Raw genomic sequence first — 22331 nt, 5'->3', positions numbered from 1 at the left:
TATGCATAAACACTCCTCAAAGATCTCTCTTAAATGAATGTTTTCTGCAGAATGCTTTATTTTAATATATTTGTGCATAAACATTAGATCAGTCAATATCAAAGTCAAAACTGTAAACAAAAAACTTAAAAAAAAATCTTAGGATTACATTTAAAAAATGAGTTCACCCAAATGGTTCACGCCACTGGTACTTCACAGCTACTGTGGGGTCACCCATTGTGGAGAGATCTCAGCTGAGATGCCCAACCAAGACAAACCACCTGATTCTGGACAGCAGAAGATTGGCCTGACGCCCAGAAAGAAGATGTTGCCTGAATGACTGGAAGAAACTTTAAAATGACCGGAGTTACAGATGGACCAAGTTACTGTAAGATCTTCTCTGGTATAAATATAACACACACACACACACACACACACACACACACACTTACACATAGAATAACACGAAATAAGTCTTGCAGACATTAAGAATTAAATATTGATAGGTCAAATATTTATTAATAACCTTCATTCAAAGAATATTTTAATAATAATAAAATAAAAACGTTTTCAGCGTCTTGAAATGGCCGAGTCTACTTTCACTAAAACACATTGAAATGAAGGGATTATTTCATCAAACATGTAAAACTTACGATCCTCAGGAAAAATAAAAAGAAGTGACCACTATAAAGTTATTGGTTATCCTGAATTAAATTAATGCAAATTATTGAGAAAATTCCATGTTTAATGTTATAAAATTGACTCGAAAAAGTGAAAAATTTTCAATTCATCATTGTGTTAAATGTGAAAAGAAGCAAGTAAACACACAAAATAATCTACAATAGAAAGAAATTGATTTAAATGACACAAAATGTGTAAATGATGACAAGTTTATTTTATATGTGTGAAAACAATTCAGCTAATTGTACTTTACTGCATTTATGAAAAAAAGATGTTTTAAAATGAAAATAATCTTCAAAATAAGAATCTAAAACTTCCAGTAGGTGGTGGTAAATACACACCCTTACATACCTTTAACTACACATGACATTTTACTCCACCTTACATATTACTCACCCGGATATATATAATTGTATGAGGGTCATTCTCACTATAAAGTGCCTTCGAGACTAAATTGTTTGAGAGTTTTGATTTAACCACAGTTGTTGTATTAATTAGACCTTAGACTGTAAGAAATGAATGTTGGTCAAGCTCCTGCACTTTTTACAAATAATCTGCAAGTAGAAAAACAGTAAACAAACCTCACATTGTGTCAACCCTGTCATGGACAAATGTAAAGTATCAGTACAGTCAGAGCATCTAGAAAGTTTTCATAGCGCTTCACTTTAACCACATTTTTATGTTACAACCTTAATTCAAAATGAGTCAAATTCATTTATTACCTCTAAATTCTACACACAATACCCCATAATGACAATGTGATTTTTTTTTCAAATTGCTGCAAATTTATTACATTTGAGAAATCACATGTACATGTACTCAGAGATGGTAGAATCTCACAAATGTTTTAAGTGTTGCCCAGCCGCAGCTCTACAGTTGTCTGTTAGAGAGGCTCTGCTGCTCATGCCCAGGAGGATGCGGGACTTCCAGTTGAGTGTGCACTTATCCCTGAGGACACACCTTGATTTGGGTATGATACACAAGGGCGATGGCATCCACAACCCAGTGTGCCAGCCTCTGCTTGGATATGGCACTTTCCTTCTGCCGACTGCCAAAACAGACACAAAGCAAAATAAAACAAAAAGAAGAAAAAAAAACAGACTAGAGAATGCTCTGTTTGGGCCACGTAAACACCCAGTGTGCGACCTGATCACAGCAATGGAGGGGTTAAGTAAGCCTCCTCCAGGGTCAATGCTTAAAGTCTCACTATCTGATCTGGAGTGGTAGGAACCTTGGGCACATAGCCAGGCCAGAGTCTCAGGACAATGTGAGAGTTAGCTGGCCCAAATTCCAAGCATGATTTGCTGACAGAAAATGCCTCCAGGTCCCGGACTCTATTAATAGAAGCCAGTGTGATGAGCAGAGCTGTCTTCAAGAAAAGAAAACTTAGAGATACTGAATCAAGTGGCTCTCTTTGCAGTGCGCAGAGGACCACAGAGTGATCCCAAAAGGGCATGAGAGGTCAGCTACCGATGCTGGCAGGTCACTTAAGGTTTCTATGTCGTCTATAGATCACACATGAAGATTTCAGAGATTTGATTTGATTTATTTATTTTCAAACAGAAATATCATACATAAAACATCATTAACAAAAAATACATTTCAACATGGTCAAAAATGGAGTGGGATGAAGCACAAGCTTATTATTTTCCCACTTCATCACCACACACATCATTCGTCTATTACTTAAACTGATTTCTTCTTTTACTGATCTCTTCTTTTTCATAAAATATATTTTATCCTTTTGGCATCTTTGACAAATTATATGTTTGATTCCATTTGTACCTTTACATTTTGTAACAGACCCAAAGGAAAAAAATACACTGCAAATAGCCATTAATTAAAACTTCATCATACCTTTCTCGCTTTATCCTTTTTCAATCACCTTCATCATTATATTCCTTTAATAATATACATTTATACAACTTCTTCAATTGATTATTATCCTGACATTGTTTGGGAGTCTGATCTAGACTGTTCCATAATTTCACATCACAGACAGACATACACAAACTTGTTAAAGTTGTCCTTGTTTTCAACCTCCTAAACCTTAGTTCTTCTCTCAGATTATATCCCCCTTGTCTTTCTTCAAATAACTTTTGCATAAATTTTATAAGTAATTCATTCCTAGCTTTAAACATAAATTGTGCTGTTTTAAATTGAACCAAATCATTGAACTTGAGTATCTTTCATTTTAAATATAAAGGATTTGTATTCTCCAAATAGCCCACATTTTCCATCAGTCTAATGACTTTTTGTATTTTAAGGGATTGATTGTATTTGAACAACATCAATTAGGACTAACAAAAACCAGAAACAACTATCTAATAATGCTGAGATGACTTATTGATATTTGTGTGCAATAATTCCAAAATGTATGTCTAATCATTATTAAATATTAATGATGACAATAATACTAACAATGAATTACATCTCTCATGATCGTGCTGCCCTGAATGTGCTTGAATGTAAGTTTATAAATAAATTTATGGTTTGCATCAAACTAAAATGAAGAATTGCAGTAAGAAATATTTATTTTGCACTATTGTTTTTATCTAATAAATAATATTTCTGCTACAAAACAAACAAAAGATTATAATAAATCATTTAATTCAAGGCTGAAAGCTGCAAAACTGTTTTTAGTTAGTAACTCAAGAAAGAATGGACAATAGAAATTAATAAAAGTCTCACTTCTATCACTCTTTAAAGGTTTTGATCTGGGTTTGTGTCATTTTAAATGCTCAGTCTTGTTATGAGCTGATTTTCTTTCTTCTGTGTTTGTGGAAAGCAGGCGAGTCAGCGCACTAATTTATAAGCAGGCAGAGCAGGATTCTCGTGATGATCACCGGCACAATACTGCTCTTTGTTATGAGCCGCAGATTCAGTTTAAACTTAGCAAAGGCGAGCTTCTTTGGGGATGATGTGTACAGTGTTAGATTTCACATTTAGCGGACATTTGCGCTGAACACGCAGTGAATGCAACGCATCGAGCTTCAGTCACCTTCTCCGAAAACACAGATCAACATTCACCACATGTCATGATCGCTGTCATCGGCGCCATTACAATGTAACTTTAGGTGGGGTTTGCAAATCTGTGTGTAGGCTACTTTTCACTCTTCAGCTGTTTGCATTTCCAAATAACATAACCTTTGTTTTACTTGTATTTAATGACAATTTGTTTAAGTCAAACCATAATTTTAATTAATTAATTTCTGTTTTAATCAACTCCATAAGTTTTAGTAAATTATCCCCAGAACAAAAGAAACTTTTATCATCTGCAAATAATATAAACTTAAACAACTCTGATATCTTACACAGATCATTCATGTAAATTATAAACAATATTGGACCTAAAACTGATCCTTGTGCTATGCCACACTTTACATTTAGATATGAAGATTTATGGTTGCCAATTTCCACAAACTGTTGCCTATTTTTTAAATAACTGCTTATTCAGTCCAAGGCTACTTCTCTAATACCAAACCTTTATCATTTGTTTACCAATATATTATCATTTATTGTATCAAATGCCTTCTTTAAATCTATAAAAATTCCAACTACCTTCTCCTTATTCTGATCTGGACGTAAGTGCCAGATAGAAAACCTCCTTGAGAAAGAAGGTCCTTCCTCAGGAGAATCTGTCAGGGAGGGTCTGTCCCGAGGAGTGTGAGTTCTGGAAACCAGGTCTGGGTGGGCCAGTGTGGTGCAACCAGCAAGATCTGCTCCTCGTCCTCCCTGACCTTGCACAGGGTCTGTACAAGAAGACTCACTAGGGAAACGCAAACTTGCCTGATACACATGTCCGAAGCCAGCAGTGAGCCAGTGCATCTGTGCTGAGCGGAGCAGTGGCCGGTCTTGGCTGAAGCAAACAGGTAAACCTGAGTTTCTCCAAAACACCCCCATATCAGCTGGAGTACTTTGGGGTGAAGTTGGCACTTTCTTGGGAGTGTGAGCTGCATGACATTCCTCGGTGCTTGCCATTGACATCCCTGAGACATGGAACAAAAACCTAAAATTAATAACAAAATTTAACATGAACCTGTTTATTATAAGAACAATTAAGAACAATCAGTAAATAAAAGTGAATAAAGAGTTAAATGTGAAGTGCCATTAGAAACTCCTGGAATGTCAGTCGCTTTGTAAAAATGAACAGTATTTTACTGTAAATCAGGAAATTCTCCATTAGATTTATTAGAGTTTTATAACAGATTTGGACAGTTGCACAGTTTAACCAAGCTTAATGTTGTGTTCAATGTTCTCTGTATTTCTCAGTTCTCCTGCATTTGTTCTGTTAATAGGTGTGGATGCCAGTTCACAGGCCAGTACTCATGAACTTTGAGAGGCAGTTTTTGGGGAAACTGTATCATAGATAGGGGTGTAATGATACACTCAAGTCCTGACGATGCACTGAGGTCTTATGAAGCAAAGGAATCTTTCTCTGTGCAACAAAGTGAACAATTATTTAGAAATGTATCATCTGTTATATCTCTGTGGTAAACAAACATGTGATTTCACGGCCATGAAACAGCATTATCAGCGTAATACACTCTAAAAAACGCTGGGTTGGTTTTTTTAACCCAAATGATGGGTTGAGACTGCTGGGTAACAAAATTGGGTTGATTCAACCCAATTTGGGTTGAAAAATCGGTCTTTATCTATAACCCAGCAGTGCTAAGTTGGGAACGCGGACGTGAAAGAGAGCACGCACGTCACGTCAACATGCAGGGACATCAACGTGAGAAACCGCCATTTTCTTTGCGCTGTCTTTGAGGGGAAGCGAGTGAAATTCTGTCTGAGACGCAAGTTATTTAGTGTGTATTTAACAATTTTCATAAGAAATAACACACTTAGTTTACTTAGTATAATATACACGCGCTTTTTTTTCTGTTTCTCCGAGTCCGCCTGACGACCGACCTGTTTCTCCGGACCTGTTTCTCCGCCTGACGGCGACCTGTTTCTCCGCCTGACGGCCGAGCTGTTGCTCCGCCTGACGCCCGAGCTGTTGCTCCGCCTAACGCCTGACCTGTGCTCGCCTCACGCCCGACCTGCTGCTCCGCCTCACAGCCAGCCTGTTGATCGGTGGACGGGAAAGCGCGCATGGCATCGGAAGGAGCTTGAAAAGTATAAGGTAACTAATGGAACTAACGTGAAGCATGTTTGATGACCACTTTATAAACACAACACCTAGGATAATTTAGGAGCTTTTTATTGTAATAAAATGCCTTTTGAATGACACAGATTTTTATGTTGGCTAGGTGATGACAGTAAGTAACGTTACTGTGATTTGTGATCTTTCTGAGGTGTTAACTGTAAAGCAGTAAGTAGTATTTTTACTCTTGTATTTCTTAAGTTTGTTCATGGATTTTTTGTGACAATACTTTGATGCATAAGTGTTGAATTCAGCTTCTCTAACAATGTTTTTTTTTAATCAAAATATATACAATAATTGTCCTGCTCTGCATGTACATTTTGTTTAGCTGTACATTGAATAGCAAATGTTATTAATTTACTATGAGCATTTTACATTCTAGACGTGATTTGACATATCTTTAATTAATCCTGTATGTAAGGGTCGTTTCATGCAAACGGAAATGTCTGAGCTAAGGCTAATTCCAACCTAATCATCTTCGACTGCAAAAAGAAAAAGTTTGACATCCGTTTTATGTGACACCCTGGATAATTATTATCATTTAGGAGTATTTTTTTGATATAGTGACTTTTGGCTAACATGATCTTTTTTTTTTACTTAATTTTGCTTAAACGCTTTTATCTGTTATTCTTTTTCAGATGGATAATTGCGTGAAAATCAAACTAAAAGAATGCAATCTTGAGGAGTTAATCCCCACATTTGAAGGTATGTAATAATATTTTACTTGGTTCATTGTAATCATTAGGGCTGCCCTTGTCTAAACATTTGTCTGGTTGACTTGTGATGTTTATTTGAAGCATTAGTTGAATAATTACAGATTTATTAATAAACCTTTTATTCATTGATTCATTTTCTTTTTGACTCAGTCCCTTTATTAATCTGGGGTCGCCACAGCAGAATGAACCGCCAACTTATCCAGCATATTTTTTACACAGCGGATTCATGCAGCATACATTGACTTTGCCAGTGTGGACTTTTTTTCTGCAACTAATAAATTTTGGGGTGCATGGTGACGCAGTGGGTAGCACATTCGCCTCATAGCAACAAGGTCACTTGATCGATCCTTGGCTGGGTCAATAGGCGTTTCTGTGTGGAGTTTGCATGTTCTCCCCGTGTTCGCGTGGGTTTCCTCCAGGTGCCCCGGTTTCCAAAGACATGTGGTAAAGGTGAATTGGGTAGACTAAATTGTCAATGGTGTATGTGTGTGAATGAGTATTTGCTTCCCAGTGATGGGTTGCAGCTGAAAGGGCATCTGCTGCATAAAACTTATGCTGGATATGTTGGTGGTTCATTCCATTGTGGTTACCCCAGATTAATAAAGCGACAAAGCTGAAAAGAAAATGAATGAATGAATAATAAATTTTTAGTTGACTAATGGTTATTCAATTATTAGGGGGCAGCCCTAGTAATCATTAGCCACTTCAACACTTCAAACTGAGAGATTAAACTTTAATGCCAATTTGTCTTTGTCTGGTTATTTTTTAAAATCTGCTGTTCATGCAATTAGTGACATTCTCTTGTTTTATTTTTAGCACAGGAGCGAACCTTTCCTCGTTTTTAGGTCAATTTGAATAGAATTCAGAGGGTAAGGATTCAATTAAAGGTTTCTCGATGCATAATGATGCATTTAATGCATAATGCTTGTCTTAGTTATTTTATTAACAATGAAAATGTTATTTTTATGTTTGTTATTAGGGTGGCATGGGGGCGCACTGGGTAGTGCTGTCGCCTCACAGCAAGATGGTCGCTGGTTTGAGCCTCGGATGGGTTTCCCCTCCACAGTCCAATGACATGCGGTGTAGCTGAATTGGGTAAGCTAAATTGTCCATAGTGTGTGTGTAAATGAGAGTGTGATGGGTTGCAGTTGAAAGGGCATCTGCTGCGTAAAACATAAAAAGATGACGGTTTTGTGAAAGTTGTGATTTGGTCACAGCTATGGTTTATCAATTTTTTTCTGGTAAGATGCTTTATATAGATAGTGAATGCAACAAACTCTAAATGGCCTGTAAGCCAATTATTTTCATTAAAGGAGAAGTCCACTTCCAACAAAAGATTCACACATAATGTTCTCACCCCCTTGTCACCCAAGATGTTCATGTCATTCTTTCTTCAGTCAGAAAGATTTTTTTTTAGGAAAATATTTCAGCAATTTTATCCATCTTCATAGACTGAGATTGTGCCTCATTTATTAAGTGCTTAAAGAAAATTTAAATGTGGCTTCAAATGATACAAATACGGTTGCAAACAGTCCCAGCTCAGGAAGAAGGGTCTTATCTATTCTCATTAAGAAAACACAATTAAATACTTAATAATTTCAAATGCTCATCTTGCCTTACTATTACTTATTAAAAAAAGTTCCTTAGGCAAACCTGTTGTTGCATTGTCATCTTCACTCGGGCCAAAAAATTGCAGCATGGTGCCATGGTCAGTGGTTAACTAATGCCAACACTGGCTGATAGCTTGGTGTGTTATGGCCTTAATTGCTTCTAAAGGTATTTTAGGTGTTCTAAAGTTAACTCTAAAGATATTTAACTTTTACACTTTTGAGTTTTTAATAAATCTTAATTCTATTTATTTTTTCAGATTGGGACCAATATTGCTGAGTATCTTCATCCATTGAATTCAAGAATCTATTGAGTTTCCTCATGTTCTCGTCCTTGGAGACCACCACTTCTTTCAAGCCTTTGCTCACGTGCTGTGCTATTTATTATTGCAAAGTACATTACTTGCTAAAGTGGACGTTTGCTATAAAGCATTCTACATCTTTGGTGTGAACTACCCCAAGCAGTGTTCCCTGGTGTGGCAGACTGTGGTTTATTAGGGTTCTGCTAGCATTAATTTTTGCTGACAAACAGTAATCATTAATACTGTGACCTCACTGCTTCCTTGGATTCTGTGTTCTTTAACTTGTACTTTGGATTGTGGGGGAAAAGGAGCACCCGGAGAAAACCCACACAAACACGGGGAAAACATGCAAACTCCACACAGAAACACCAACTGACCCAGCTGAGGCTTAAACCACCGACCTTGTTGCTGTGAGGCAATCGTACTACCCACTGTGCCACCATGACACCCATTTCTAAAGAATAGTTTTAATAACTCATTTCTAATAACTGATTTCTTTTTTCTTTGCTATGATGACGGCACATAATAATGGACTAGATATTTTTTAAAGACACTCTACACTGCAGTTACATTACAACTAATGTTTCTTACAGACTCTTTTATATCTCAGGATTGATGTTTGCACATGATTGTTCGAGTAAAAGTTAAAAAAAGTTTTCCTATTTCAAGTTTGTTTAAAAATGCTTCCATCCTCAGGTTTCATTTTAACTTTTATATCTGTTTTTTCTTCAAAACTGCATTTACATTGAACTTGATCATCCTTACTGATGATTGCTTTATATCTCATATATTGATGTTGGCACATAATTGTTAAAGGAAAGTTATAAAATGTTTTCTTATTTTTTCTTAATATAAAATTTGTATTTTCTTAGTTTTTATTGTTTGTTTTGTTTTTTCAAGCTGTTTGATGCCTTTTCATTATTACTTTCACATATTTTTTTCTGCATTGCAGTTGATGATTTATATGAGAATATGTTGATGTTTGTGCTCAAATTACTTTCTGACTTCAGTCATTTAGAAGCATTTTCATTATTACTTCCTTATACTATTGTTTTTCTCTACTCTGCAATAACATTGCAATTGCCTCTTACTGATGATTCCTGATTTATACATGATGCAAATGTTTTTGAATGCATTTCAAATATGCATTTTCTTAAGGTAATTTGTCTGATTTCAGTCTGATGCATAGTTACTGAACTTTAGTCAGTGTTTCTGTGATACAGTTTGATAAATTTTCATAGAAATCGTCTTAACCCTTTAACTACCCTTTCAAGAAAAAAAAAATTGGATTGCATTTCTCAACTGCTAATGTCGCTATTGAACACAATCAGTACATTTTAACACATTTTATAATTTCTAAAATATCAACCTCTACCAAATGATTGATATGCATGTTTATGGTAAAAGTACCAGAATTATGAAAAATCTGAAAAATTATGTGTAAGACCAATTAAAAAAAAAAAAAAAAAAAAAAAAAAAAAAAAAATATATATATATATATATATATATATATATATATATATATATATATATATATATATATATATATATATATATATATATATATATATATATATATAAATCATCTTCTTTCTTATGACTTTAACAGTCATTATTTAAAATAGTAAAAACATGGTCAACCATTTGGTAGAGCAGGCAGTCAAAGGGTTAATGCTGAGGTGCAGATGGGAAAAATGTCTTAAATTCATTTGGACACATTTTATCTTTTGTCATAAATAAAATTCCATTACTGAACAACTATGTATTGCTGTAGAATTGTTTTTATTTTAGTGATTTTAATTATCAGTTTCTAGATTAAATTTCTGACCCATTTTGGGTTACATTCAACCCAGCAGTGTAGTAATTTTTAACTAATAGTTGGGTTAAAATCACAACCCAGCATGCTGGGTTAAACTTGTAACCCAACTTGCTGGGTTAAAGTAACCCAGCGTTGGGTTTGTCCCTTTTTTACCCAGCGCTGGGTTACCAAAACAACCCAAATTCGGTTGTTTTCAACCCAGCAGTTTTTAGAGTGTACAGGAAAACAGAATTGACCTTTTTGGGTGAAATATACCTTATACAATAAGCCGAGTACTGCAAAAAAAACAAGTTCAGTATTGCAAGTCCTATCGTTTACACAAGCGATGCACATCAGCACATTTATATTTCACAGTTTCACATTATGATGTATCGTTATACCCCTAATCAAAGAAGAATGTAAAGAACACGCCTTGAACTCATTTTAATCTGTCTACTTTATATTTTCAGCTAATAGGCTGTATAATTGGACATCAGGGCACCAAAATTAATGAAATCCGTCAGATGTCTGGGGCTCAGATCCAAATTGCTAATGCCATGGAGGGGTCATCAAACCGCCAGATCACCATTACTGGAACACCTGCCAACATCAGCCTGGCACAGTATCTTATAAACGCCAGGTGAGATTCAAAGCAAGTAACATAATAAATGCTAAACACAGATGTGTGTAAGTTCTGAATTAAATGTACTTAATATATTTATTTTAAAAAATACTGTAATCAAACGTAAAGGAATGCAAAAGTTTAAAGAGAAGTGTTGTAGATACCAAGGCTAAATTTAATTGATGAATAAATAAAGTAAAATTACAACAATCTTTTATTATTATAGATTTATTTTTAAAGCTAAAGCTCACTTTTTAATGATCCTCACTAAACCAATGTTTCTATCTTGTCTTCAAAAATAATTCTATACTGATTTTTATTTAGGAAATATATTATTATTATCATTAGTAGTAGTAGTAGTAGTAGTGTTAGTAGTTAGCATAGCAGTAGTGGCAGCAGCAGTTTTTTTTTTTCTTAGCAGTGTGGTTGAATTTGGTGGTGGTCAGTATTGCCAGGATAACATTTTTATTTTTTTTGAAAATGCAGTTGCAGGAAAGAATAATTCTTAATTAAATCTAGTTTAGAGTTATAGCACAGAAACTTAGCATGCTGAATGTCTAGCGGTTATTACTCTAATTTATTTCAAACTAATTGTTTTATTCATATTATACAGTATATTCAAATATATTTAAGTTATCATACATGTAATGTGAGCAACAAATTGTATGAAAATATGCTTCATTTTAAATTTGTAAGTGGCGAAACGGGCAGTCATGAATGTTGTGATTTTGAGAAAAATTAAATCTCATTTTAATTACGCTGTAAAAAGCAATTAGTTGACTATAAAAAGGTAAGTTAAGTCAACTTAATAGGTTCTCATAATTTTAAGGGAAGTCAATTGGTCACTTTTAAGGCAGCGGTTTTGATCCCTTCATTAAAGTAACTAATCGCTTTTTATAGAAAACAAAATGATGTTTTACATTTGAAGGTGACATTTATTCTTGATTTATTCTTTGTAACACAGTTTGTTTCATTCAGCGCATGATTTTCTTTGGTCTGAAAATAGTTATTGATTACAAACCAGATGATAGTCAGTGTTTAATGATTTATTTCAGCCTTCAGAAGGGCCTGATTGTTTAATCTTTGACATTTTTACTTGGCTCGACTTCATTAATGTTGACTGTGCTTCAAGTAATTGTAATAGTTTATAAAGCAATGTACTTTGTTTACATCTTTGTTTATTACCGTGATGTGCTGCATTGACTTGGAGAACTGAAAGTGTGACGGTGTCACTTTCGTCCAGACATACTTAAGAAAGATTCATTTAATCATGTTAGAACTGACCCTTTTGGGCAACGCAACTGTGATTAAAGTAAAGCAGCAAGTAACAGAAGCTGATTTGAATGTAATGTTGTGACTTTTTAACAGGTCATTTGCTGTTAAATTTGTATAATAAATAAATTCAAGTTCTTTTTTTTCCAATCTTGGTTTTAATAGATAGTGACTACATTGTGAGTTCTATTGTATCTCTGCTGTATTTGCTCAATGGTACAGTTCTCTGTTCAGAATGTTTATTATTTATATCACAGAAATGGGATTCATTCAAACGTAAAGTATTATGTATGGATTTCAGTGTTGACTGCTTTATGATTTTATGTGATTAATAATATGACATAAAATCTCATTTTTCATTGCGATCTCATTTTCACATCATTGCAAGGATACTTATGAAGGTAAAAATGAATATGTATTTGCTTCTGTCATTTCTATTTCTAAAGACAGTTAATTGTGCTCCAGTGACTTATAATTGTATAATCATGGCCATATTCTGAGTCTGAAATAGTGTTATTCTGAATGTCTTAACACCCTTGGCAGTCTTTATCCAGTATAACATCATATAACAGGTTATGTCACCATATACAAAATAGATCATGCGTTTTGCAAAGATAATCATTTATTTTAGGTCTGTAAGAATTGAAATATTACAAATATTTTTGATGTCTTTGACAATTCAAAACATGAGCTGAAAACAGGGCCAATGGACTCCACAACCCACCAGGGGGGAATGCGGGAAAAACCAGTTCCTGTTGCAATTGCATCTGAGTATGCTGAAACTCAGCTTCATCCCCCCAACTCACGCATATGGTCATTTCAATGTTTGAATGTTCTAGATTAACCAAACTGACTTTAACTATCATGTTTGATATCATTTGAAATGTCTCAGTGCGATTGGTACAATGGTCTCGTTCTCTCAGAAATAGACATAATCAAAACAATAAATATATAACTTCAGGCATCTTTTGAACCACTGTGAAGGGTGTGACTTTTCCCTAAGTGTGAATGCCTTTTGTTATTCACACCCCCTTTCTTGAGGGAATTCTTGGATTATTTAAGGTAAGGTCTGAGAAAGATTCAGCGCGATTCTGCCTAACCAGATCAGCCCATAACATGGTTTGATCCATGTTATGTATATTTTTGAAGTCAGGAATGCATCTTTTTCATCTTGGATTTGTCTTTGATAATTTGATGTTTTGTATTGATCGTTTATGAATTGACTGATTGAATTTGGCATAATACATTTACCTGACTAATAAATTATGTTTTGAATTATTCAAACCTCGTGTTATTATCACTGATAAATGTTGTTGTCCATAGCACTACAAGCCACTGTACAGGTTAGTAACGGACTAAAACATGTTAGACGGAGCAGCGTGGCACGCTATACAATGTTGTTAGAGATCCGACTAATAAATTGGCATTTATTCAAGTATACTTGGACTGTAAAAGGCCAACTATTTAGAACAACAAAATATTGTTGAAACTACTTTAAATGTGGATATTTAGGCCTTCATCTACAAACGTATAATCCTGCGCGATTATTATTAAAATACTTTGTCTTGATTAAGTAGATAACAGATCTATGGGGACCACATAAAAAATCTCCTAAATTGAGTAAGTAGGGTTCTGCCTTTTTAGGAGAGTGGTTAATCGCCTCTGTTTAATGACCAAGACTGACAAGCTTGTATTAAGAGATTGTATACCCGGCCGGTGCAAGACTCGAGATGCTATAGGAATCTGAGTAAATGAGAATAAGGTATAATAACAAATCAAAAGAATATTCAATCATAATCTAAATTAATGTGAACGGAAACAAAATAACCTTCTCAATGTTTTATAATTGGAGTCAGATAAAACGAGGATAAATATATTAATATTCTAAACCACCTCATACTAAAATTGGAGTCAGATATGAGTTAAGTTTAATATAGATCAACATTGTGCACTGGAAAGACCGAACATGCAGTGAACCTTCATCCACCATTGGATACCGTCATTGGACCAACTGGCTGGACCCTACAGGTCTAAGAAAACAAGAACTGACTACAATCTTTAAGTTATGATTGCTGCTGAATGACGCATTGTATGACTTAATTTCATGATTTTTCTTTTAATAAAGTCTCTTGGTCTCACGTAGGTTTTGTTTGTTTTCTGCGCCAGTGATTTATACTTGAATATGTATGGAATTGTATTTTTACTTATTAGATGATTTAGCTGATCTCTTATTTACTCAGCATCACTGCAGCATCACAGAATGACTCTTTGACTCACACTGTAAACACTAATAAGTTGAGAATACTCAAATCTACAACTCTACAATTCAATTAATTGAGTTGACCAAATGTGGTCTCTTCATTAAATTAAATTTTTAAGCACAGATAACTTAAAATACAAGGGCTAACTGGCCCAGCCGTGAATTGAACCAGCGACCTTCTTACTGTGAGTCGACAATGCTAACCACAAAGTCACTGTGTTGCCCCAGCGTGTATATCAATTAAGAAAAATGTATATCAGCATTTAAATATCTACTGACTAATTTAACTTTTCTCTTTCGTCAGATGGGTTCAGGTAGTGCCTCTGTCCTGCTGCGCTTCAGGAGAATTCAGCATCACAAGCAAAATGACCACCTTGAGTCAAATAACATATATTGACCAATCAGTGCGGTTGTCAAGGCAGAATCTCAAGCACAACCAATCATTTTAAACAGAGACATGGTGAATCATTTAAAGAAATTAAAATGTTAAGTTCAGAGAACTTACAATATGAATTAAGTTTTTTGCTGCCTGATGAGTAAGTTAAACACACATTTGATGCCAAAACTTGGTATTTTTATTAATATCAAGTTATATTGACTTAATATCTTTAGTAATGACAACAGCAGGGTTTAAAGTGGATTAAACCAATAGGCGAAGTAAGCAGCTGAAGTTAGGGCCCAAAGGAAGTCTGGAGGCAACAATAAATACTAATAACAGTTTCTATAAATTATATATAATCTCATTTCCTGTCGTATTTTGTAGGATAAGGCTCTAACAAATACAAATTTACTTTAATCAGTACATGTGTGCAATTGTGTCCCCCCACCCCCAATCATGGATCAGTCCAGCAGTCAAATCAGATGAAAATTTAGTTTTAGAAAACAAATAGTTTGTTCATTATTTTTAGTTGTGAACTCATTTTAAGCAAACAAATCTTTTAAAATGTAGAGATTGTGTTCAGATAAAAATATAGACAGCAAGACAGAGTGATATAAGATAAAGACAGCTAAATAAATAAGCAAATATGAAAAGTGGTTATTACTGAAGGACTTCTGGGTCTCATGACTCGAATTGCTTAGGGCCCCCAAATCACCAAATCCGGCCCTGCTCATAACAAACAATCATCATGATCACGGTACAAAGTGTAGAGTAAACAATGTTATTAACACTATGAGCTGTATTTGTTAAAATAAATGTTAAATTATTGTGTGTTTCATTAGACAAACTGTTGAGATGATGAAAAACACGCAGTCTTATACGTTTTAGTTAAATTGTGATTCTCTGTGCTGAACATTGCCCCCTTGTGTTGTCCATGATCACTTACTGAGGAGAGACGTGACCCTGCACCACAAAAGCACTTTTTTACTTCTTTTAGTTTGAGCACATGCTTTTTAAAATGATTGAGTTGTTGAAACTTTGACCTACACATGAAAATAAACAAAATGTACATTTTAAATTACTTTCAAAATTATAATTGTATTCTAACCTGAAACTGAAGATCGTCCTAAAAAGAGATTTATTGCGCTATATTGGGATAATTTGTAATTTGATGTGCACAAAGAAGAAAAACACAGTAGTGTTTACTTTAAATTCTCGTAAGAAGTTTAGTATTTGTATTTTTTCTAACTTGGAATTGAAGATTATATCAAAAAACTATTCAGCACGCTTCAATGTTGAAATTTTGTAGTTCAATGTCCACAAAAACACAATATTGTTCATTTCAAATTCTCATAGAAACTTTTCTTTTTTACCTAAAATTGAAGATCATTCAAAATAAAAAAACATTTGTTAAATATCAGCATGCGTGTATGGACATTTACTGAGTTTATTATCGACAGATCTGTGTTTAAGTAAAACAATTCGGCTAGTTTAGATTTTTATGTTTTAAATTCAGACATCAAATATTGCAAATAAAGTTTTGGTCTAGTTAGTTCAGCAACTACAGACAGCATGATCATATCTGACTGAACAGAGTCTCCTAATTCCTCCAGTGTCTGTGTTACTTCATTCATTTTCCTTCAGCTTAGTCCCTTTATTCATCAGGGGTCGCCACAGGGGAATGAACCGCCAAAATATCCAGCATATGTTTTACACAGCAGATGCCCTTCCAGCTTCAACCCAGTACTGAGAAAAATCCACACACTCTCACATGCACAAACACACTATAGCCAATTTAGTTTATTCAATTCACATAAACCACATGTCATTGAACTGTGGGGGAAACCCATGCCAACACATGGAGAACATTCAAACTCCACACAGAAATGCCAACTGGCCCTGCTGGTACTCGAACCAGCGACCTTCTTGCTGTGAGGTTACAGTGCTAACCACTGAGTCACTGTGCTGCCCTTGGTTTGAACATTTACATTTTAGTGAAACCAGTAAAGACAAAAAAAACTGCTGTAATTGCATATAAAATAACTTTATTGTTTATGATTTATTTAACATCTGTCCCCGTTTTTCTCTAAGTGGAAGTGTAGACTAGCTTGTGTGTGTGTGTGTGTGTGTGTGTGTGTGTGTGTGTGTGTGTGTGTGTGTGTGTGTCTTCAGCTCGTACAGCTTCACACAGAGCCTCACAGATGCAGCAGAGGAAGCTCAGGATCAGGATCTGTTCTCCTCAGTTCCTCTGCCCCTCCTGCTCTCCTTCTACAAATCATTGACAGCGTTTATCTACACTGAACCTGACAATGCAACCCAAGCCATGACTGCTGGATTCAGATAAGTGTAATGTCACTGGCCACCTGTGCAGTGCAACCACGGATGGCTGTCAATGTCATCTAAACTGGGCCGATCAGCCGGTGCTGCACTGAGACACCAGCGAATCAGCTGACGGCACTCTGTTACACACAACACCATCTTCAGAACCACACAACAACACACTTCTGCTCGCTCGCCAGGCTATCTCTGAATGTGTCTGAATCTCTTACCTGTTGACAAGCTCCTAGGGAAGGTCAGTCTGCTTCTGGACGTGACCCTCTGTGCACCTCTGAATGGGAAACGGTCACACAGGATGTTGTAGAGCGTCACTCCTACTGACCAGACTGTAGCTGGAGTCGCATGGTAGCGATGTCTACGAAACCACTCAGGAGGAGCGTATGCAGGAGTGCCTGAGAGACATAAGAAGACCACAAACATCTGCTCAACATGCTCCAGTACAGACAAATTCCCTTTAATGGATCAGCAGAAGTTCACAAACATCAACAGAACGTTTCCTTCTGTAACTCACACTCACCTGCAAAGTATTTGTAGGCCGAGCGCTTCAGCAGATCTCCACAGCCGAAGTCCAGCAGCTTGATGTCCTGGGACTCTGTGGAGATCAGGAGGTTTTCTGGTTTGACGTCCCGGTGCAGGACGCCGCGGCTCTCGCAGTGTTTAAGGGCCGCAATCAGCTGCACCAGCACTTTCTTTGCAAGACGCTCATCCAGACAGCCGTTCTCCTCACAGAAGCTCTGGAGATCTTGGCAAGGATCCGGTCGCTCCAGGATCAGGATGTAGCGTCTGGGACGGTCAAACCAGTCCAGCAGCTGCAGGACACTGGGGCAGGCAGGAACTGACGTGACACGGGTCATCAATGCCACCTCCAGCGGCAGCCGACCCTGACCATCCTGCAGGACAAACCCTCCATTATATCCAGAACTCAATCAAACACAGCAAACACAACAGATTCACATCAAAACATACAACTTTCAGTCGCTCGGGGGTCCGGTCCTTCGACACGTACTTGATGGCCACCTGCAGACAGGAAAAGCAGAGTAAATCACACCTGCCTGATTGTGACACATGACATTTACTGACAGCAACATTTCTAAAGCATGTCTGAACAAAGGAGGGAAGAAAATCTCTTACTGGCAGTCCATCAGACCTGCGCATCCCAGCAAACACAGAGCCGAATCCACCTCGTCCCAGCAACGGGCCCTTCTGGTACAAGTCTGCAACACAGAAGAGCACAAGAAATGAAGAAAAGAGAGAAAGAGAAAACATGCTGCGGTCTCTTCAATGACAAATCATTTCCTAACTGAGCCATAAGATCTAGAAGATGAGCTGTGCTGACCTCTGCGAGAGCGTTTGGCTGGTCTGCTGGACGAGGTGGACAGTGTTTGCTGGCTGCTGCTCTGCCTTTTCCTCTTGCTGTTCCTCTGGTCTGTGGATGCAGAATCAGCCAAATGTGAAGGCAGAGGAGCCAAAAAACCAGGAAGCTCAGTGGTGCCGTCCCGTGTATCTTCTGTATATCAAAACATTTTTAATGAATCTTTTTTGTTAACTTCTGTAATCCTTTTCATATTAGTCAAACATCATACAGCATCATACAGTGATAAACAATGACAAACAAATGAAAGATTAAAAACACTCACCTCCTCTTTCTTCACCCATGTGGGACATGGACAATCTCCTCCAACCTGCAATAAAACAGACAAATACAGACAAATATAAAAAATAAATGCAAAACAAAGTAAAGAAGAAGGAGAAGAAGAAGAAGAAGAAGAAGAAGAAGAAGAAGAAGAAGAAGAAGAAGAAGAAGGAATGAAAAAACAGCAACAAAATTGTATTTAAAAAAATAATCAGAAAAATAACTAAAATAAAGATGATTAGAGAAATTGTGCTCTTTAAAATAAGTCTTTTTCTCCTCCAAAAGCTTGAGAAATCTCAGGAATCGCACAGAAATGGTCTGCAAAGTCGCCTCGTCTCTCAACCAACAGATTGCGATAGGTTTGATTGTTTTTTATATGCAGTCAGAATTCATATCATAACACGCGTTGCTATAGCAACTAAAATTGTAAAATACAAATAGCCAAAAAGGGGTATAAATCCGATTAGTTCTAATTAAAAGCTCTTGTTATTAAATTAAAAATGTATAAAAATTTAATTTCCGGGGTAATTTTCAATTGGCCAATCAGCTTTCATCAATACTGCGTCATCACCATACACTGATTGAGCTATCGAAATTAAATGGAATGAAATACTAAAAGCCTTATTTAATTTAATATTATTGTTGTTTATTATACAATTTATTTCATTTAAAAATATAATTCATTAATATACCTAAATTGTGCGTTGGCCATACATTTACTACGCAAGGAGTGACGTCAGGGACGTCAGTCACATGACCTTTCGTAATGCCCTGCTTCAGCGTGATTCGGCAATAACATGAAATTTAGCGTAAATAAACTCCTAGAAATGTGTTCCTCAGAAAATAATACAATAATTTTTCTGAAAACAGTTTATGATTCCTGTAGATCTCCCGAATGGAGAACAATTTCATCTTTGTCCACTTCTTCATTATAGTAAGTTACATTTATAGAAGAGCTCGTTTGTTTGGTAATGTTTATTAAAAACTTTATTCTTGAATTTCTGTGTGATTTTCGTTAAAGATTTCTCTGCTGCTAATGTCGGTGGTGACGCTATCAAGTTTTACTCAAAGCTGATAGGCCTATTAAAATGATAGTTATTTAATTTTATAACAAGAGCTTTTAATTAATTATTATTAATAATTAAGATTTAGGACATCGAATAACTGCATGAATTGTATTCATGAAAATAAAAAAAATATCTCAGGCACGCAAGGTCACGCCATTATTAGTTGCTATAGCAACGCGTGTTGTGGTATGAATTCTGACCGCATATAAAAACAATCAAACCCATCGCAATCTGTTGGTTGAGAGACGAGGCGACTTTGCAGAGCATTTCTGTGCGATTCCTGAGATTTCTGAAGCTGTTGGAGGATTTCTGAGAAAGACTTATTTTAAAGAGCACAATTTCTCTAATCATCTTTATTTTAGTTATTTTTCTGATTATTTTTTTAAACACATTTTTGTTGCTCTTTTTTCATTTCTTCTTCTTCTTCTTCTTTACTTTGTTTTACATTTATTTTCATATTTGTCTGTTTTTGTCTGTTTTATTGCAGGTTGGAGGAGATTGTCCATGTCCCACATGGGTGAAGAAAGAGGAGGTGAGTGTTTTTAATCTTTCATTTGTTTGTCATTGTTTATCACTGTATGATGCTGTATGATGTTTGACTAATATGAAAAGGATTACAGAAGTTAACAAAAAAGATTCATTAAAAATGTTTTGATGCACAGAAGATACACGGGACTGCACCACTGAGCTTCCTGGTTTTTTGGCTCCTCTGCCTTCACATTTGGCTGGTTCTGCATCCACAGACCAGAGGAACAGCAAGAGGAAAAGGCAGAGCAGCAGCCAGCAAACACTGTCCACCTCGTCCAGCAGACCAGCCAAACGCTCTCGCAGAGGTCAGCACAGCTCATCTTCTAGATCTTATGGCTCAGTTAGGAAATGATTTGTCATTGATGAGACCGCAGCATGTTTTCTCTTTCTCTCTTTTCCTCATTTCTTGTGCTGTTCTGTGTTGCAGACTTGTACCTGAAGGGCCCGTTGCTGGGACGAGGTGGATTCGGCTCTGTGTTTGCTGGGATGCGCAGGTCTGATGGACTGCCAGTAAGAGATTTTCTTCCCTCCTTTGTTCAGACATGCTTTAGAAATGTTGCTGTCAGTAAATGTCATGTGTCACAATCAGGCAGGTGTGATTTACTCTGCTTTTCCTGTCTGCAGGTGGCCATCAAGTTTGTGTCGAAGGACCGGACCCCCGAGCGACTGAAAGTTGTATGTTTTGATGTGAATCTGTTGTGTTTGCTGTGTTTGATTGAGTTCTGGATATAATGGAGGGTTTGTCCTGCAGGATGGTCAGGGTCGGCTGCCGCTGGAGGTGGCATTGATGACCCGTGTCACATCAGCTCCTGCCTGCCCCAGTGTCCTGCAGCTGCTGGACTGGTTTGACCGTCCCAGGCGCTACATCCTGATCCTGGAGCGACCGGATCCTTGCCAAGATCTCCAGAGCTTCTGTGAGGAGAACGGCTGTCTGGATGAGCGTCTTGCAAAGAAAGTGCTGGTGCAGCTGATTGCGGCCCTTAAACACTGCGAGAGCCGCGGCGTCCTGCACCGGGACGTCAAACCAGAAAACCTCCTGATCTCCACAGAGTCCCAGGACATCAAGCTGCTGGACTTCGGCTGTGGAGATCTGCTGAAGCGATCGGCCTACAAATACTTTGCAGGTGAGTTTGAGTTACAGAAGGAAACGTTCTGTTGATGTTTGTGAACTTCTGCTGATCCACTAAAGGGAATTTGTCTGTACTGGAGCATGTTGAGCAGATGTTTGTGGTCTTCTTATGTCTCTCAGGCACTCCTGCATACGCTCCTCCTGAGTGGTTTCGTAGACATCGCTACCATGCGACTCCAGCTACAGTCTGGTCAGTAGGAGTGACGCTCTACAACATCCTGTGTGACCGTTTCCCATTCAGAGGCGCACAGAGGGTCACGTCCAGAAGCAGACTGACCTTCCCTAGGAGCTTGTCAACAGGTAAGAGATTCAGACACATTTAGAGATAGCCTAGTGAGCGAGCAGAAGTGTGTTGTTGCGTGTTTCTGAAGACGGTGTTGTGTGTAACAGAGTGCCGTCAGCTGATTCGCTGGTGTCTCAGTGCAGCACCGGCTGATCGACCCAGTTTAGCTGACATTGAGAGCCATCCCTGGTTGCACTGCACAGGTGGCCAGTGACATTACACTTATCTGAATCCAGCAGTCATGGCTTGGGTTGCATTGTCAGGTTCAGTGTAGATAAACGCTGTCAATGATTTGTAGAAGGAGAGCAGGAGGGGCAGAGGAACTGAGGAGAACAGATCCTGATCCTGAGCTTCCTCTGCTGCATCTGTGAGGCTCTGTGTGAAGCTGTACGAGCTGAAGACACACACACACACACACACACACACACACACACACACACACACACACACACACACACACACACACACACACACACACACACACACAAAAGCTAGTCTACAGTTGACAAATGTACAGTTTCTAGAACACTTAGAGAAAAACAGGGGAAGGTGTTAAATAAATCATAAACAATAAAGTTATTTTATACGC

General features: G+C 37.0%; 2 protein-coding genes and 1 long non-coding RNA gene across 6 annotated transcripts; 2 read left to right on the top strand and 1 right to left on the bottom strand.

Moving 5' to 3' along the window:
• Positions 1-833: 833 nt before the first annotated feature.
• On the bottom strand, positions 834-19314 carry LOC137488047 (serine/threonine-protein kinase pim-3-like). 3 transcript variants are annotated; one of them, XM_073953938.1, is made up of 8 exons: positions 18740-19314; positions 18439-18609; positions 18234-18316; positions 18069-18119; positions 17620-17992; positions 17315-17494; positions 4450-4649; positions 834-1708 (listed from the first exon to the last, which is right to left on the bottom strand). In XM_073953938.1, exons 1-8 carry the CDS (start codon positions 18765-18767, stop codon positions 1562-1564), a joined length of 1233 nt encoding a protein of 410 aa, XP_073810039.1. In that variant the 5' UTR covers positions 18768-19314; the 3' UTR covers positions 834-1561. The 3 variants fall into 3 exon arrangements, with proteins under 3 accessions (XP_073810039.1, XP_073810038.1, XP_073810040.1); XM_073953937.1 differs by having other exon boundaries at positions 853-1708; positions 4222-4649; XM_073953939.1 differs by lacking the exons at positions 834-1708; positions 4450-4649 and adding exons at positions 16795-17033; positions 17129-17224.
• LOC101885417 (uncharacterized) lies at positions 5377-9882 on the top strand. Of its 2 annotated transcripts, XR_012407896.1 has the most exons (7): positions 5711-5788; positions 5916-5977; positions 6448-6514; positions 7342-7394; positions 7505-7620; positions 8173-8301; positions 8393-9882. It is a non-coding gene; the product is annotated as an uncharacterized lncRNA (long non-coding RNA). The 2 variants fall into 2 exon arrangements; XR_012407895.1 differs by lacking the exon at positions 8173-8301 and having other exon boundaries at positions 5377-5788.
• A 721-nt stretch (positions 19315-20035) lies between the features above and the next one.
• On the top strand, positions 20036-22331 carry LOC137489744 (serine/threonine-protein kinase pim-3-like). Its single transcript, XM_073953959.1, has 9 exons — positions 20036-20073; positions 20290-20334; positions 20465-20635; positions 20758-20840; positions 20955-21005; positions 21082-21454; positions 21580-21759; positions 21850-21945; positions 22041-22331. The coding sequence occupies exons 2-9, from the start codon at positions 20307-20309 to the stop codon at positions 22067-22069; spliced, it is 1011 nt and encodes a 336-aa protein (XP_073810060.1). The 5' UTR covers positions 20036-20073; positions 20290-20306; the 3' UTR covers positions 22070-22331.

The sequence above is a fragment of the Danio rerio genome, chromosome 6 (assembly GCF_049306965.1).
Source record: "Danio rerio strain Tuebingen ecotype United States chromosome 6, GRCz12tu, whole genome shotgun sequence".
Classification (NCBI taxonomy): domain Eukaryota; kingdom Metazoa; phylum Chordata; class Actinopteri; order Cypriniformes; family Danionidae; genus Danio; species Danio rerio.
This window is presented reverse-complemented; position numbering and strand designations above follow the sequence as displayed.